This window comes from Lactuca sativa, chromosome 2 (genome assembly GCF_002870075.4).
Source record: "Lactuca sativa cultivar Salinas chromosome 2, Lsat_Salinas_v11, whole genome shotgun sequence".
Lineage (NCBI taxonomy): Eukaryota > Viridiplantae > Streptophyta > Magnoliopsida > Asterales > Asteraceae > Lactuca > Lactuca sativa.
The window spans coordinates 149,556,234-149,572,572 of record NC_056624.2 but is presented as its reverse complement, the minus strand read 5'-3'; the positions used below and the strand labels follow the sequence as shown (position 1 = coordinate 149,572,572).

At 31.7% G+C, this 16,339-nt stretch overlaps 2 protein-coding genes and 1 long non-coding RNA gene across 3 annotated transcripts; 1 reads left to right on the top strand and 2 right to left on the bottom strand.

Annotated features, from left to right (window-relative positions):
* Positions 1-294: 294 nt before the first annotated feature.
* Positions 295-5,118, bottom strand: LOC111909679 (phytyl ester synthase 1, chloroplastic). The gene is made up of 13 exons (XM_023905457.3): positions 4,147-5,118; positions 4,003-4,054; positions 3,848-3,903; positions 3,606-3,764; positions 3,418-3,522; positions 3,209-3,309; positions 3,003-3,124; positions 2,795-2,903; positions 2,566-2,696; positions 2,118-2,487; positions 1,019-1,132; positions 830-915; positions 295-724 (listed from the first exon to the last, which is right to left on the bottom strand). Exons 1-13 carry the CDS (start codon positions 4,580-4,582, stop codon positions 424-426), a joined length of 2,142 nt encoding a protein of 713 aa, XP_023761225.1. The 5' UTR covers positions 4,583-5,118; the 3' UTR covers positions 295-423.
* A 5,959-nt stretch (positions 5,119-11,077) lies between these two features.
* LOC111909680 (guanosine deaminase) lies at positions 11,078-12,825 on the top strand. The gene is made up of 5 exons (XM_023905458.3): positions 11,078-11,243; positions 11,909-11,968; positions 12,066-12,256; positions 12,343-12,447; positions 12,522-12,825. Exons 1-5 carry the CDS (start codon positions 11,228-11,230, stop codon positions 12,708-12,710), a joined length of 561 nt encoding a protein of 186 aa, XP_023761226.1. The 5' UTR covers positions 11,078-11,227; the 3' UTR covers positions 12,711-12,825.
* Positions 12,826-14,168: 1,343 nt separating this feature from the next.
* LOC128132064 (uncharacterized) lies at positions 14,169-16,075 on the bottom strand. The gene is made up of 2 exons (XR_008229995.1): positions 15,186-16,075; positions 14,169-15,027 (listed from the first exon to the last, which is right to left on the bottom strand). It is a non-coding gene; the product is annotated as an uncharacterized LOC128132064 (long non-coding RNA).
* Positions 16,076-16,339: the final 264 nt, after the last annotated feature.

Here is a 16,339-nt window from a genome sequence, read left to right as displayed (position 1 = left end):
AAATGAAATTTAGCCTTCTATCTTTTGTTTCTCTTTTGTCTTTTCCTAAAAAATAACCCCTTTTAAAGCAAAAACAAATTTGAAATCGTACAACCATCTAATGATCCAAAGCCATAATTCTTCAAAATATCTAGTACCTTTCTAGCTTGAATTACCAAAACACCCCTGTGGTTTGTATGTTATTCCATCCTAGACCCTCCATATCTATTGCTTTAAATCCCGCCATTAAGAACACTTACCAATAACATTATTAAAAAAAAAATCAATTTCTTTCATATATAACAAATAAACAAGGAAAATAATAACACATACTTGTATACAAGATTACATAATACTAAAAATCATGTCAATATGTACACATAACTCATGTATATGGAAGATGGTATATCATTAACTTAATAATTAAAATATATATATACATTTTCAAGGCTCAAATGTGGGAACTTGATGCACGGGGGTTAAAATCGGTTGATTTACAAGTCTATTAACAATCCCACGATAAGGATCCTCCTCTCTCTTCTTAATCAAATAAGCCATACTCTTTTCCACTTCAGACTTTATCTCCATATACAACTCTTTTGCATTTTCTCTATCTTTCAACATCTTTTCTTTTCCCTTTGTTTGTATTGGCTTCCCAAATAAATAGTAGAAGCGACCAGGTACCTTTGGTACAAGGCCTGGAAGGAATAAGTCCTGATTACCAACTTCTCCATCCATTTCAGCCCTAGTTGACCAAAACATTGTACATTTGACTTTTTAGATCAAAAGGCTTTTTTGTTTTTATATTTGAAAGCAATCTAGAGAGGATCAAAGGAGAAGTGAATTTTACCTTACATTGATAGCCTCTTCGTTTGATTTTTTTATGTAATTGTTTAGGATAGGGATTTTCATCATGTCATCATAGTCAAGAACCAACTAAAAAAAGAAGTCAAAGTATTAATGTCTGTTTATCTGACTTTCCCTATTAAGTTCTTTATGCATTAAGTGAAAAAGAAACACATGTATATTTATAGGTTACCTCAGTGATGTCATCTTCTCCAACACTTCCAAATGGTATGATTGTAGCCCCGAACTTTGCTGCCATTCTTACAAATTCGGGTTCATCAGGCCAAAACAACTTGTATTCCTCACCCTGCCACGAGTCATTAAACATTGTAAATGACTATTTTACCCCTTACATTCCAACAAACATATTTATAGACTCAAACCATCTGAATGATTTAGTAAAGCAGCTGAAATCGGTAAATGATGTCTTTGTATACATAATATTTGTTTCTTTTCTAGACTGAATAAACCATCTGAATGAAAACTAAATGACCATTTTACCCTTGCATGGGTAAAGCAGCTGAATCGGTAATGATGTCTGTCCAGATAAAGTGTTGTATACATAATATTTGTATCTTTTCTAGACTGAATAAACCATCTTAATGAGACCAAATGACCATTTTACCCTAACATTCGAACAAAAAGAATTTCTAGATGAAATAAACCATCTGAATGAGACCAAATGACCATTTTACCCTTGCATGGGTAAAGTAGATGAACGGGTAATAAAGAGTTTTGTACATAATGTTTGTTTCTTTTCTAGACTGAAATCACCGAATAAAGAGACTAAATGACCATTTTACCCTTACATCCCAAAAAACAATTTTCTAGACCGAATAAACCATCTGAACAAGACAAAATGACCATTTTACCCTTTAATGGGTAAAGCGGCTGAACCGGTAATGATGTTTGTCTGGATAAAGTGTTGTATATATAATATGTGTTTCTATTTTGCACCGAATAAACCATCTTAACGAGACTAAACGACCATTTTACCCTTTCAAGGGTAAAGTGGCTGAACCGGTAAGGATGTTTATCTGGATAAAGTGTTGTATACATAATATGTGTTTCTTTTCTAGGCCAAATAAAAACATCTTAACTCTACTAAATGACCATTTTACCCTTACATTCCAACAAACAATATTCATCAATTGAGAGGAGTCATAAGGAAAAAAGGACAAACAAGTAAAGGCCATTCTATCCAAATGAAGTAAAAAAGAAACAACCATGTATAATATAACTATCCAGATTAAGTGCTTAACCATTAAAAGGTCAACAAAAAGTCAACTAACCTTACGATGAAGAGCCTCACGTGCACCACCAGGGTAGAGCAATGCAAATGATTTTGAGGAAAACAATTTGAAGAGATTGGTTGGAGTAACAGGTAAAGCACCAAAAACTTTCATCAAATCAACATAAGAAAATTCCGGAAGCTCATTTGTAGAATTCATTTTAAAAAGCTCAGGGTGGGCCACACCACGAACCATAACTTTTTTTTCCCTTAAAAACTCTAAAATAATTGGAGCAAGTTCTAATCCCATCAGCATATGATAACCAACTAACAAAACAGGACCTTCATCTGGAATCCCACTAAGTCCCCTCACTATTCTTCCATCTTCTAAAGTTGAAAACATCACTGGACTTGTAGCAATTTGAAACCACCTGATTTTTTTTATATTATCATGCAATTAAAAACTTTTTCATTCGTGTATAAACTATAAATAATAAAAGAAATATTACCCGTTTCCTCCAAGGGCACTTTTGTACTCTAACATGCTAGGGGGTATGAAGTCTTTTACAAAGTCATGTTTCCATGTTCTTCGGTATTTTAATCTTCCTTTGATTATTGTTAACAAATTCATACCATCTTCCTGAAAGAACAAGAAATTTGGATTTGATTAGTTATATAAAAGAAAATCATAAAAGAAAATCATAAAGAATAAAAGAAAAATAGAAAATTATTAAGTACCAGTAAAAGAGTGTGGCCATTGTCCTTAAAGTAACATATCTTGCAGTTTTGCAACGTTTTTGAAAGCCTTTGAGCTTCATTGCTACTTGGAAGCATGTTATCTTTTCCACTAAAACACAAGTATATAATTTATGCTTCTTTATGTAAATTAGATTATAAGTTTGTATTTAAAAAATAAATAAATAAATAAATCCCAAATGAAACTAACCTTGCAAGAACTAGAACTTCAGCTTTAACAGCATGAAGCCGAGAATTAGTGTATGCAGCAGCAGATTTCAGTAATTTCAGCTTCCATAAAAGTGTTGATCTTGGAATAATATCAGACAACCCCTGGAATCAAATATAAAACGGATGAACATTACAAAAGCTGTTTGGTGATTGCAAGGGTAAAATGGTCATTTAGATAATCCCTACCGAAAGGCGAGGAAGCAAAGCAGTAAGATTGTCAGCTACTTTCCCAACATTTGGAGTAAGTGAGGTTTCAGCAGTCACCATTGCCATCTTTAAAGGATCACCTGATACGATAACAAGATTTAACAATGTTAGATAATTAACCATAGTTATTAACCATAGCATCTAAAAGAAACAGATGATGTATGATGTATGATGTATGATGTACATACCCATAACAAAGCTAAGAAGATAAGGGATTGTGACATGAAGTGTATCAGGCATGACCTCTAAAGCAGGAAACAAAGGCTGCAGTTGTGACCTGTCAAATGAAGTTGCTGAAATAGATAATTTAAATAAGTTGTTTTAAAAAAAAATAAAAAATTATGGATGATAGTTAATTTTTTTAGAAAAAACTGACCTGGATTTGAGAGTATAACTACAAGATCTATAGCTGGATTACGTGCAGCAACTGCAAGAGCTAAACAGCCTCCAAAAGAATCTCCAACAAGATATATCGGCCTATTTGGAAATAAAGCATGCTCAAACTTCAAGGTTTCCTCCACAAATGTCACCAAATCTTCATATACAAAGTAAAAATGATTTAATTTATGAACCATTTAAATGTAGGGAGGTGAATAAGTTATTTGATTAACATAAGACCTTCAAATGGCGTTCGATCTTGAACTGGGATGTGTAAGCATCGAACTTCAAACACCCTGTAATAAGATTATAAGAATAGATCTTTATAATAAGGTGAAATATGTCTTATATGATGATTAGGTAACATGTCAACAATAGCAAAAGATTTCACTCACTTTTTAAGAGATTTGTGGTGCAAAATGAGACCTAAACCAAGCCCATCCATCCCTACATACATCACCAAGTTCAAACACATTAATAGAAAACTATATGTATATGTGTATACATACTGAATCTTCTGAAGAGAAACAAGAAATTACCTGGTAAAAACAGAAGAACAGGTGAATTGGGTAAAGGAGTTTCATTCCCATCTGCAACAACAGGGCAAAACCATCTGGGAGGTCCACCATCGGGTTTAATGAAGTCTTTGGCTAAATCAAGGTAATCTTTCACACTCTGAGTTCCATATCCATCATCCCACAAAGGTTCAAGCTTTTCTTCTTTCCATCGACTCTTGTCATCTATAATAGCATTTGAACCAAGAAACTCCCTCCTTTCAACATCATTCAGAGACCCAACTCTCTGATTTAAAGAAACTCCATTTACTTTAACTGAATCTGTAGACTCCACAAGAGATGAATCTGCTGCTGTTTGTGTGCACTTAACTGAAACTCGAGAGAATTGATTCTTGTAACCAGATTTCAAAGCAAAACATGGTGACAAATTCACAATTGATGGTGTAGCTTCTACAAACATGGCTCCGAATCAGATTCAAATTCGGTTTCGTGTATCGGAATTAGCTAGAAGTATAACCACTTGCAGTTTGCATTAAAGATTGAGGGTTGTAGCTTCAACAAGAATGGTTCGAAAGTCGAAATCAGTTTCCAGTTTTGAGTTTGTCTTGTATCACAGTACAACAATTTGAAGTTTGTATCATGTGAATGGTGGAAACCCCATACCAGGACAACGAAAAGAAACGTGAGGTTTTTTTAACTAAAATAGAAATTAGAAGGTGAGTGGGTCTACGAGTACCAAACAGAAAGTTTTCACATAAAGAGGTAGAGAGATAGAATCCTAGAAAGGGGATGATGTGCAAGTGAGCGGAGGAATGGTGTTTTCGTTCATTAACAGTGTTCTAATGCCAGTTAAAATTGGCGTAGCTAAGTGAATGATTGATTGATTTGGACAGATGAGTGAAATGATGTGGGTGATTTCTGACCATTGCTTCAGCAGAATAAAAAATTCGGGTTATTCGACCACGAAAACGATTAACCACCTCTGAGATTTGATTGTTGTCCATGCGCCACGAAACGATACGCATAAACGCATGCATATGAGAAGGTTACAGTAACAAAATCATGATCTAATCGCAACCTCGAAGACCACAATGGACGGTTGGGAGTATCGCAACCCCACCCCGCCACCAACAAGGTGGAGAACAACCTTGCTCCGCCGCCAACATCGTGGAGAGGTACAAGGGTAAACAGGTAAAGTAAAACTAATTGATAAATATTAATTATGTAAATAATTTAACGATTTATATATCATATTATATTATAAATAAAGCATTTTTTCTTTTAATACATTTATTTGAAACTCTCATATATTTTTCTTTTCATCATATTCATTTGAAACTCTCATTACTTTTCAATTTCTTTCTAATAATAATTATAAGTTGGTTAATAAGGTTAAATAAATATCAAACCTAAAGTGGTGTAATCATATATAAACTAAATTTCAATATTAAAAGAATATATTTACTTCTATTTATAAAGTTATGTTTTTTTAACTTTTAACATATTATACTTAATTTATTAGTTTTAATATATTGTTGGATGTAAACCATTATCATTTTAAAGCTACAACTTTTGAATAATTTGTATAAAATACTTAAATTATAAATTTAAATATAACATTACAGGATCAACTTAAATATAAATTTTAGTTTAATTTAAACAACCAAAAGAATATTTTATAAATAGTTAAAAGTGATAAATTATAGTGTCTTTCTAATAACGATTATAAGTTGGTTAATAAGGTTAAATAAATATCAAACTTAAAGTGTAATCATAAATAAACTAAATTTCAATATTAAAGTAATATCTTTACTTATACTTATAAAGTTATGTCTTTAACTTTTAACATATTATACTTAATTTATTATATTTAATATGTTGTTGTATGTAAACCATTATCAGTTTAAAGCTATAATATTTGAACAATTTGGACAAAATACTTAAATTGTTAATTTAAATGTAACATTACAGTGTCAACTTAAATATAAATTTCAGTCTACTTAAAAAACTCAATGAATATTTTGTGAATAGTTAAATGCGATAAATTATAGTGCTAAATGCAAAAAATAAATTATAACCTCAATTTAACTAAAATATTTCCTAAATATATTTTGATAATCGTTAAAAGTTTTCAAATAAGTAGCTTAAAATAACTTACAATAACAATAGTTAAAAATAAGTCTATATAAATGATTATATGGTTACCTTTAAAATCAAAAAACAATGTTTGATGTTTTAAATAATTATAACGATAGAAATTAAAACGTTAAGCAAATAAATTTTAAAAAATTAACTAAAAACAACAGCAACTATAAATAGCATTAAACCATATATTATATTTAATTTTATTCATGAGTAACTCGCGGGTGGAAGTCATTCAAATGGTTGAGATTATACTGTTATAATAAATGTATATATTATCATATAATTTCAAAATATTCAATATATTATATCAATTTAGTATACGAATTATTATATCAAATTTAACAACAACTTTATTGTTATATTTAAAAAAACATATATTTGTAAAGATTTCAACTATATAGATATTTTTGCGCAACGCGCAGACATTCGATTAGTTCCAAAATAAAGTTATCATCATATTTAAATAGATATATGGTTGTTTCTTCGTTTGTCTTGTCATTTTCGTTATACTAAATTATAAATTATAAATTATAAAAATAAAAAAATATTAGCTAAAATGTTAATTAGGTCAAACTTGTTATGTCTAGTTTAATATTTAGTCTGAAAACGATTATGTTAGAATAATTTAGTAGAAGGGTTCTAGACTTATAATCATTAACTTAGAAGTTTGACTAGGTTAAGTGGTGTACAAAAATAGGTATTAGATAAGCTTAGATGTCAATTAGCCAAACATTAGACATAACCCAACTCTTTTCTCCCTATGTGAGAAAAAATAACTTAAAGAAGGGGCAAAGGAGTTTCATGACGATTTTAATATTATGGACGTGTATAATTGAGATTTGAAGAGTTTTGAAGATGAGAAACTAGGAATTTCACTATAGAGTTTGTTTCTCATGAATTCGGCCTACGGTTTGACTTTCTAACCAAATCAAAAGTTTGCATGTTATTATATGATTTGCATGAGATTTGGGACAAGAAACATGCATTAAATCATCAAAGAAGCATTACCCCACCCTTGGAATGATTGATTCCACCAATATTGGTGGATTTCGAGAAAATGGAACCCTAACTTGGTGAAAGGGTTAACTATGATTCTAGATCTCAAGTTGAATTGTTCTCTAGCTTAAATGTGTAGTTTTGAATTTGAATTCATGATTCGCAGTTGATTAAGTGAGTTATATGCATCTATTTTGATTTTGTATATGATTTCAATGATTACATGGAGTTTGTGAGTTCAATTTTTGATTTTCGATAACTCTCATCTGGAATCGAAGGAAATAACTTAAATCAGTTGTATTCTAGCTGAAATGTGTAGTTTTGAAACTAATTCCATGATTCGAAGTTGATTAAGTGAATCATAGGTATCTATTTTGATTTTTTATATTATTACATGGAGTTTTTTAGTTCAATTGTTGTTTCCAAAGGTAATTCTCCTTTGAAATGGACTGACATAAATTCAAAATAAAGGATTACTATCAACTAAAATACCTTATGTGGAAATATGCAACTGCAACAACTATCATCTACTTTGAGAAGACAAATAAAGGATTTATATGCCTTCAAGAAATTTGCATATAAATGGCTTAACAAATACCACCACCATACACAATGAGAATGCGTGTAACTATTTTAATCATTTTGTGTTATATAATATTCAAAATTGTGACTACATGTACATGTTTAAACAAGGTCGGACATATTCTGATATTTTTTTAATAACATGAGATATTTATTGTAAAACTTATAGATTATAGAAAAAAGCCCATAATATATGTTTTAGAGTACATAATAAAATACCTTAATTATGATAATGATGTGTAATGTTCCAGAGGTAATTAACAAATGTTATGGTCTATTAACACCAACTGCTGCAAAGTTGTATGTCCTAAAAATTAAGACTAAAAATTTTGATTTTTAAATTAGTAAAACTATTACCCAAAACATCATAAAAATCGTAGTAAATTAGAGTGTATCAATAATCATCCCAATACATCAGAGTAATATAAAATGTTGAACAATGTGGTGTGCGCACTGTCATCATCCCGAACTCCTCCCCTTTGAACCAGAAGTACATAAAACATAAACTGGAAAACGTAAGCACAAAGCTTAATGAGTTCCCCAAAATACCACATATCATATATATACTACGGTGACGGTGGATAAACATGAAAGTTTAGAAAACAAAAGGATGAAAGTGACAATTTACAAAGTTGAATGTGAAGGGGTGAAAGTGTTATTTTAAAAAGTAAAATGATGTAAAATATCATTTTACAAAATAGAATGGTTATAGACAGGAAAAAATGATAATTTACAAAGTTGAAGGTAAATAGTTGAAAGTGATATTCTACAAATAAAAAAAATCTAAAATATAATTTTATAAAATAGAAAGGTTGTAAGTGACAAATAATACAAAGTTAAGAGAATGAAATAGTACTTTACGTACTAAAGTACTTGTATATTGTGCATTAGAAAAACTACTTTTAGCTACGGTACATCTCCTCATATGAGAAGTTGGGTTTTGTTAATATTTATAAGACCATCTCGTTTACTTATACGTATCACTAACCACTATAATAGAAAATGTTAAGTCATCACTGCATTCAACCACTAAAATATTGAGGATACATACGACTACAGAGACTGAGAAAGAGAAATAAGTTTATTGTATGTGATCCTACCATAATTAATTCTTCCACCACTAAACATATGAGGTGGTGTTTACAATTATGGTGTGTGACCACATAAACTACCTATATTTTCGTTGTAAGTACATGGTCTAATATAATTACGAATCAAATAGTTAAAAGTGCAACAAATCTTCTATTTTTTTTAGAAACAGCAATGATGTTATAAAGGGAACGCCTCAATAGCAAGTAGCTAACAGAGGCCCCAAACCAAGTACATGAATAGAGAAGAAAGTAAATGAATTACAGTTAACTCAAATAAAAGGTGAGACAATCCAATCTTTCCAACTACAGAATTCACCCTTGCCCCTATTTTTTATCCAAATAAACACCATGGACTTAATGTTCTCGACAACTTTACGCGGGTTAAAGAATCTCGCCTGAAACAACCTTTCACTTATGTTTTTCCAAAGCATCCAAATTAGACCATAACAGATAGCAATGAGTCACTTTCGTTTTTTTGGATTATTTCCCCATTTAGCCGCAAATTCCACAATATCCACCACTTCGTTTACTTCAATCAAATTAATCCCACACCACCTAAAAATCATCTCTCGCACCATTACCGCAAATGGGCAGCTAATAATAAGATGGTTGGCATCACTCACTGCCACTGCTCACCCTAGGCACTTATCAAATCACTTCCCTCTAACTTTGGATTTGATTTCCAAAGATTTTGGTCCTCCATCATTCAAGTTTTTCAATTCTTGGCTCACGGTGGATGGAATTGACCAGATTGTTAGCAATGCATGGATCAGTTTCAGACTTTCAATGGATACGGTCGGGCGGATGTTTACCTGACTGCAAAACTTAAACATGTAAAAGAAGAGATCAAGAAATGGCGTAAGAGTGAACATAAAAAAGAAGCCCAAGAACTCACAAATTTAAAAGTAAAGATCAAGGCTTGGAAAATGTAGCTGAAACGCGTACCCTGTCAGAAAACGAACTATTGATCCGATGTAATGGTCTAAAAAGGATTATGGAACTCGAACGTATGGCAACATTAGATCTTAAACAAAAAGCCCGGCTGAAATGGGTGGTGGATGGAGACGAAAACACAACCTTCTTCCATGGTCATGTTAACAACAACAAACGGAAGAACCAAATCATTGGTCTAACTATCAATGGTAGATGGTCAACTGATGTAAGTGATATCAAAAATGAAACTTACAAATTCTTTCAATTGAAGTTCAAGGAGAGATGGAAGTCAAGGCCTAAATTTATTAACACAAACTTCAAGTCTCTATCGATGATGGACGCCATACGTCTTGAAGCTACATTCTCCGTTTCTGAAGTTAAGGCGGCCGTTTGGGCTTGTTGTGGAGACAAAGCACCAGGGCCAGACGGGCTAACGTTCAAGTTCATAAAAAACCTATTGGAACCTGATGTGTGATGATGTGATGAAAGCCATGCGTCTCTTTGAAGATCGGGGATCACTTGCCTCATGTTGTAACTCTTCATTCATAACACTTGCTCCAAAAACAAAAGACCCTACAAGTCTATCAGACTATCGCCCTATCAGTCTGATAGGATGTTTCTACAAGATAATAACCAATGTTCTAGCAACAAGAATAAAGAAGGTGATTGGCAGTGTCATCGGTGAAGTACAATCTGCGTATGTCAAATGAAGGAATATTTTGGATGATCCTCTAATAATTAATGAAATATGCTCTTGGGCAAAAAGTATTAAGAAAAAAGTAATTTTATTCAAGGTGAACTTTAAGAAAGCCTTCGACTCAATTAACTGGGAGTACTTAGATTCAGTTCTAGCCCAAATGGGTTTTGGGAATAAATGAAGATCCTGAATTTCTGGATGTTTGACATCCGCTTCTGTATTGATAAATGCAACAAATCTTCTAAACAAGAAAATGGTGTAAGAAAATATAGAAATATCAAATTAATGTAGCAAATGCTTAGGATTAATTGTATCGAAAATTGTATATTATTAAATTAAAAACCAAATTATATTGTTCACTTTAAAGTTATATAAATATTTATTTTTCCTTAATTTTATCAAGGATGCGCTAACGTTCACGGCAAACCACTCTATCTTGGAAAAGAAATGGTTGTATTTGATTTAATAAAATTTATTTTTAAAAAATCATAAATCCCCAAAGTTCTGCTAATTGAGAGTAGATGCACAAGTGGACCGACTTCGACCTTTTCTCCACGTATCTCTTTCTCTCTCGTTATCTTTACAAATCACAATTCATCATTTCTCTGCGTTCTTTTGAATCAAACCCATTGACGCCAACTCACCTTTCCTGAAACCCCACATGGAGGATGCTAACGGTGAGTCTTTCATTTCTTTCGATCGCCTTTCCCTCCACATGGCCTTCCTTTTTCGTTTTTCTGTACTTTTGCTTTTGCTTTCAATGTTGTTGATCATGTAATGTCCAAGTCGATCTTCCGATCTTCATTTTATATCATTGATTGCTTCTTGTGTGGTGGGTTTTCATCTGATGATCCCCAATTTAATTTCATATTTACCTAACAGATCCCATTTTCCCTTTGTTAGGTATCGAAATTGACAATTCATAGTCGAACAGTTTTCACAATTTTGTTTTCGTATTTAGTTTTATGTTTGCGTCAATGATCTTCTCATGGAGTAGTACTCTTACTACTTTAGACTTGACAGCTTACGAAAAAGGATAAACGTCAAAGATGGAACTAAGTCAATGATAGTACTATATATTATGCATTTATAACTATATCAAATTTTTTTAAAAAGGATCCACAATCCGATGATTGATCTTAAGATGAAACCCTGGTATAAATCTTATTGCAAACTTGTATTGAATCACAGGCTAAATCTCTCTTCATCAATCGTACATATTCCAATTACATCAAAATCGTAATTGGGATTCTTTCATTTTAACTGGTTTCTGAATCGCTATAGTCTGATCTTTAGTTTTATAATTAAATCGGGTCTCATCGTTCTTCCTTTTCTTGATTAGTTGTTGAAACTAAAGATGGAACCATCGCTGTTGCTTCTGCTTTTGCTGGACACCAGGAAGGTAAGATAAAAAAGATACAATGGTGAATGGTGAATAAAAGTGATTAATGCATTTTGCTTATAAAGATTTCAATTCTGGTGAATTTTTTTTTGAGCAGCTGTGAAGGATAGAGATCACAAATTCTTGACAAGAGCTGTTGAAGAAGCTTACAAAGGAGTCGATTGTGGAGATGGAGGTCCTTTTGGAGCAGTTGTTGTTCGAAATGATGAAGTTGTTGTGAGTTGCCATAACATGGTTCTAAAACACACTGATCCAACTGCACATGCTGAAGTTACAGCAATAAGAGAGGTTTGATCTTGATTTTGATCTTGTTGCATATTGAATATTGTATTTTGTTTATGTATTTTAATTTTTATATTTTTGTTTTATATCAGGCATGTAAAAAGCTGAACCAAATTGAGCTCTCAGACTGTGAGATATATGCCTCGTGTGAGCCTTGCCCAATGTGCTTTGGTGCCATTCATCTTTCAAGAATTAAGGTTCTTTTTAAATATTGAATTTTATATATTCATTTGAAGTTTTTTTTTTTTTAATCTTTATTTGCTATTTGCAGAGGTTGGTTTATGGAGCTAAAGCTGAAGCAGCAATTGCAATTGGATTTGATGATTTTATTGCAGATGCATTGAGAGGTACTGGATTCTATCAGAAGGCTAATCTGGAGATTAAAAAGGCAGATGGGAATGGAGCAATGATTGCTGAACAAGTGTTTGAGAAAACCAAAGCCAAATTTGCCATGTATTAATTCATCTCAATTTGCATATTTCTAACTTTGTAATTGTTCAACAATTTGTTGCTGTTTACTACTGATGATTAAAAATGGTATAAATTCTGATGTTATAAATGATCAATTCGTCATACGTAAGTTTGTTTTTTTGAAGTGTTAGGTAGTGTTTCTTAAAATAGCATTGAAAGTGAGAGACAATACTCTTTTTTTGTGGATATACACTTTGTTGAGGTTTTCTGAAACTGAGAGTTTTCCAATTTGTTGAAGGTTTTTTTAAACAAGAATTTTCCAAAAATGGAGTTTTTGGAAATGAAGTGTTCCATAAACAAAACGCTTTAAAAGATATACCCATGTGCAAAGTACAACTTTCGGCTTTTTAAGATAATAATCAATTATCATCCGTCTCTTCTTATTATAGGTTTGTTGGTGGATTTTATTTCGATCGACTCAAATAATAGTCGTATGTTCATATTCATTCCATTATAAAAAATAAAAATAAAAATAAAAAAACCCTACTACTCTTAGATGTCCCATCAATCAGTTTTACAATCAATAGATACAGAATATCTAGTTTTTCCGTGTATTCAAATGTTAAATATTTTAATTAAACTTTAGGCCATCTGGCATGGAGGTTTTTTTTTTCACACACAAAAATCCTATATGGATGGGATTTTCACTAGTAAACATCATCCCAAAGCATAATAATTGTATTGTGGAGTGGGGGTGGTCACAATGCTTAGGGGGAGTCTCTCTCTCTCTCTCTCTCTCTCTCTCTCTCTCTCTCTCTCTCTCTCTCTCTCTCTCTCTCTCTCTCTCTCTCTCTCTCTCTCTCTCCTGAAATGTGTAGATAATGTGTTAGGAAAATACATGATGATGATGTGGTTTCGTTTTTCACCCTTAAATGTATTGTAAGGATACCCCTTCACCTTAGGGACAAATAAATAATGACATTAGTAATTGATATTCATCACCATTCATGACATAACTTACAGATTTTCATCAATTATAAAAATTAATCGATATACTTTAATAATTGACATATGCTTTTAGAAATATTATATATATATATATATATATATATATATATATATATATATATATATATATATATAGTTAGGTTATTTTGTTTTTACTAAGTATTGTGTGCCAGAATGCACAGATCTGGACCAACGGATGAAATTAATCAATGAACATGATTTGAGAGTGTATGATATTACAATGGGGTAACATGTACCATATAATCACACAATTTTTAGCAAAAGGGTATTTTGGACAATTAACTACATTTATAAAAGGAAATTTTCGAATTTTTAGGGATGATTAATTCTCCTAATTGATTTTTTAATTAATTCAATTTCAATTTTTACCGATTTTATTCTATCAGAATATTTTTGTTAGAATGATACTCTTTCAGAATTTTATTCTAATAGAATATTATTGAAGAAAAACAAAATTCATGAATAAGATGTTGAAAAATAACAAACATTCTAATATATTTTTATACATCCGAACTTAAATACAAATTCATACATATTCTTACAGACTAAAAGTCTTGTACATTTTAAATATAGTTATAAATATTCTAAATGAATATCAACAAAAATGAATAATATTCTTAAAAAATAACAACATTCTGCTAGAATACTCTCGTTCTTCATGTTTTCTTCTTGAATTCTTGAATTCTGAAAGAATGCTGCTGTTTTTGGATGTTGAATCCTGAAATCTGAAAGAATGTTGTTGTTTTTCTTCATTCTTTGAGAATGAAGTATCACAAATCTTTTTTTCATAAGTTACCTCATCATTCCTGCATCATCCTAACATACATTAAATTCCAACAGAATATCTGAATCATGAATATTTGAAAGAAACACATGTTCCTGTTTACATCACCACAAAAATACACACCAACTTTTAACTTTTGTTTTCTTCTTATTATCTACAAAACTCAGAAGTTTTTACTTTTTTTATATAATTTTACTCAATTCAAATGGTTTAGAAAAACAAAACAATTAAAGCATAGTTGAAAATTGGAATCGATTTAGATATTCTGTTGGAATTTAATGTATTCAGATATTATCTAGTCAAATCTCAGATAATAGAATATTGTAATCAATAAAGAAAATAAGATATCTGATTGAGTTTTAAATTAACTTTTATTTTGTTTCAACATGTGTTTTCTTTTGATTGACAGTCAATGAATCACCAAAGAAGCAACATCCAGTTTCCTTATTTCTTCTTCTGAGTATCATGTTCCGGTCAAGAACACGGTGTTGTTCATGACAAATCAATCAAGAAAATGGGGCATCAAACCTTCATTGTTTCTCCTTCATTTTCCCTGTCAAAACACCAAAGCTCAAACACCCAATCCAAACACCCATGGATTTCTTTCAAAACTCAAACCCATATCCCCTTTATTATATCGATTTTCCAGGAAAACCCAAACACCCCAATGATTTCTATTAAAAATCAAATAAAAAAGAGAATTTTTTTTACCTGATTGATGATCGACGAAATGTGGAGACGAAAAAGATTTGGAGAAGATTACAGAGAGAGGTTGGTTCTAGGTCATCCTCCGCTGCAGTTTGAGGAACGGAGACCTTTTTTGGATATAATTTGTGTAATCTGATACCTGATTCGAAGAAGGACAAAGACGGGGCAATCAGAGGGGGAGCTTTGTATAGTAAAATCCAAACCAAATCTTTAAAATTTTGGCATAACACAAAAAACATATAAAAATTCAAAATCGATCATTGGAGATTGACTTTGAGAAACTGCGGAAGAAAAAACGAAGATTGCGTGGGCAAAAACTCCATCTCCGGTGGTATCTGTAAACGGTTGTAGTCAGGGAATCAGGTGACTGAATTCAGTAGTCGGTTCTTGGTCTAGAGAGATTCTGGTAGGTCGATTATACGCTAGGGTTTTCCAGACCATGTGGTTAAGCCCTAAATCTGGAACGAACTTGTGGAGATCTTCTCCAACAATCGCCTACTGTGGGTGGCACACCAACCCAACCTTGATCCGGCCCGGAACAGTAAACGATTCTCGTGCTGCCGGGGCACACCTCCTGCGGCCAGTCAAAGACCGAAGACCCTTCCCTTACTTCCCGTCGATCCTCGATTTCAGCCTCACTTCCCTTCATCCTCTTCTCTTCCGATCGCACAGCCCCTCCCCTCCAGATTTCTCTTTCTCGGCCGATAGCAAAAAGGGAACCAACGCAACACATCCTCACACAATGGACTTGGACGACTAGGGTTAGTTTATGGCCTTTTATGGTAATTGTTCCATTAATTAAGGAGTTTTCTATCTATATAAGAGAATTATTTTTGGTTTAATAAATGAAGGTGATGTAAAGTTACAAAATTACTCTTATATTATTTTTTAAAAATTTTATTATTCCTAAATTCCTATTGGTGCATTTATGCACACAATAGTTGCTAAAAACATTTGAACCTAACTCTCTCTCACTCTCTCTGTATATATATATATATATATATATATATATATATATATATATATATATATATATATATATATATATATATATATATATAACATTTCCATCCATTATAAACTTATATTTGATGACTGATGTACTATCAATTAATTATCTATGTTTTTTCTAAATTCATATTTTTAATTAATAAATA

Coding starts and splice junctions, on each gene's coding strand:
- LOC111909680 (XM_023905458.3), top strand. Junction 11,969..12,065: donor TTTTGCTGGACACCAGGAAG/GTAAGATAAAAA, acceptor TTTTTTGAGCAG/CTGTGAAGGATAGAGATCAC. Junction 12,257..12,342: donor AAGTTACAGCAATAAGAGAG/GTTTGATCTTGA, acceptor GTTTTATATCAG/GCATGTAAAAAGCTGAACCA.
- LOC111909679 (XM_023905457.3), bottom strand. CDS start 4,582: ATGTTTGTAGAAGCTACACCATCAATTGTGAATTTGTCACCATGTTTT. Junction 3,310..3,417: donor TCTTCTTAGCTTTGTTATGG/GTATGTACATCA, acceptor TTATCGTATCAG/GTGATCCTTTAAAGATGGCA. Junction 2,904..3,002: donor GAAGTTCTAGTTCTTGCAAG/GTTAGTTTCATT, acceptor CTTGTGTTTTAG/TGGAAAAGATAACATGCTTC.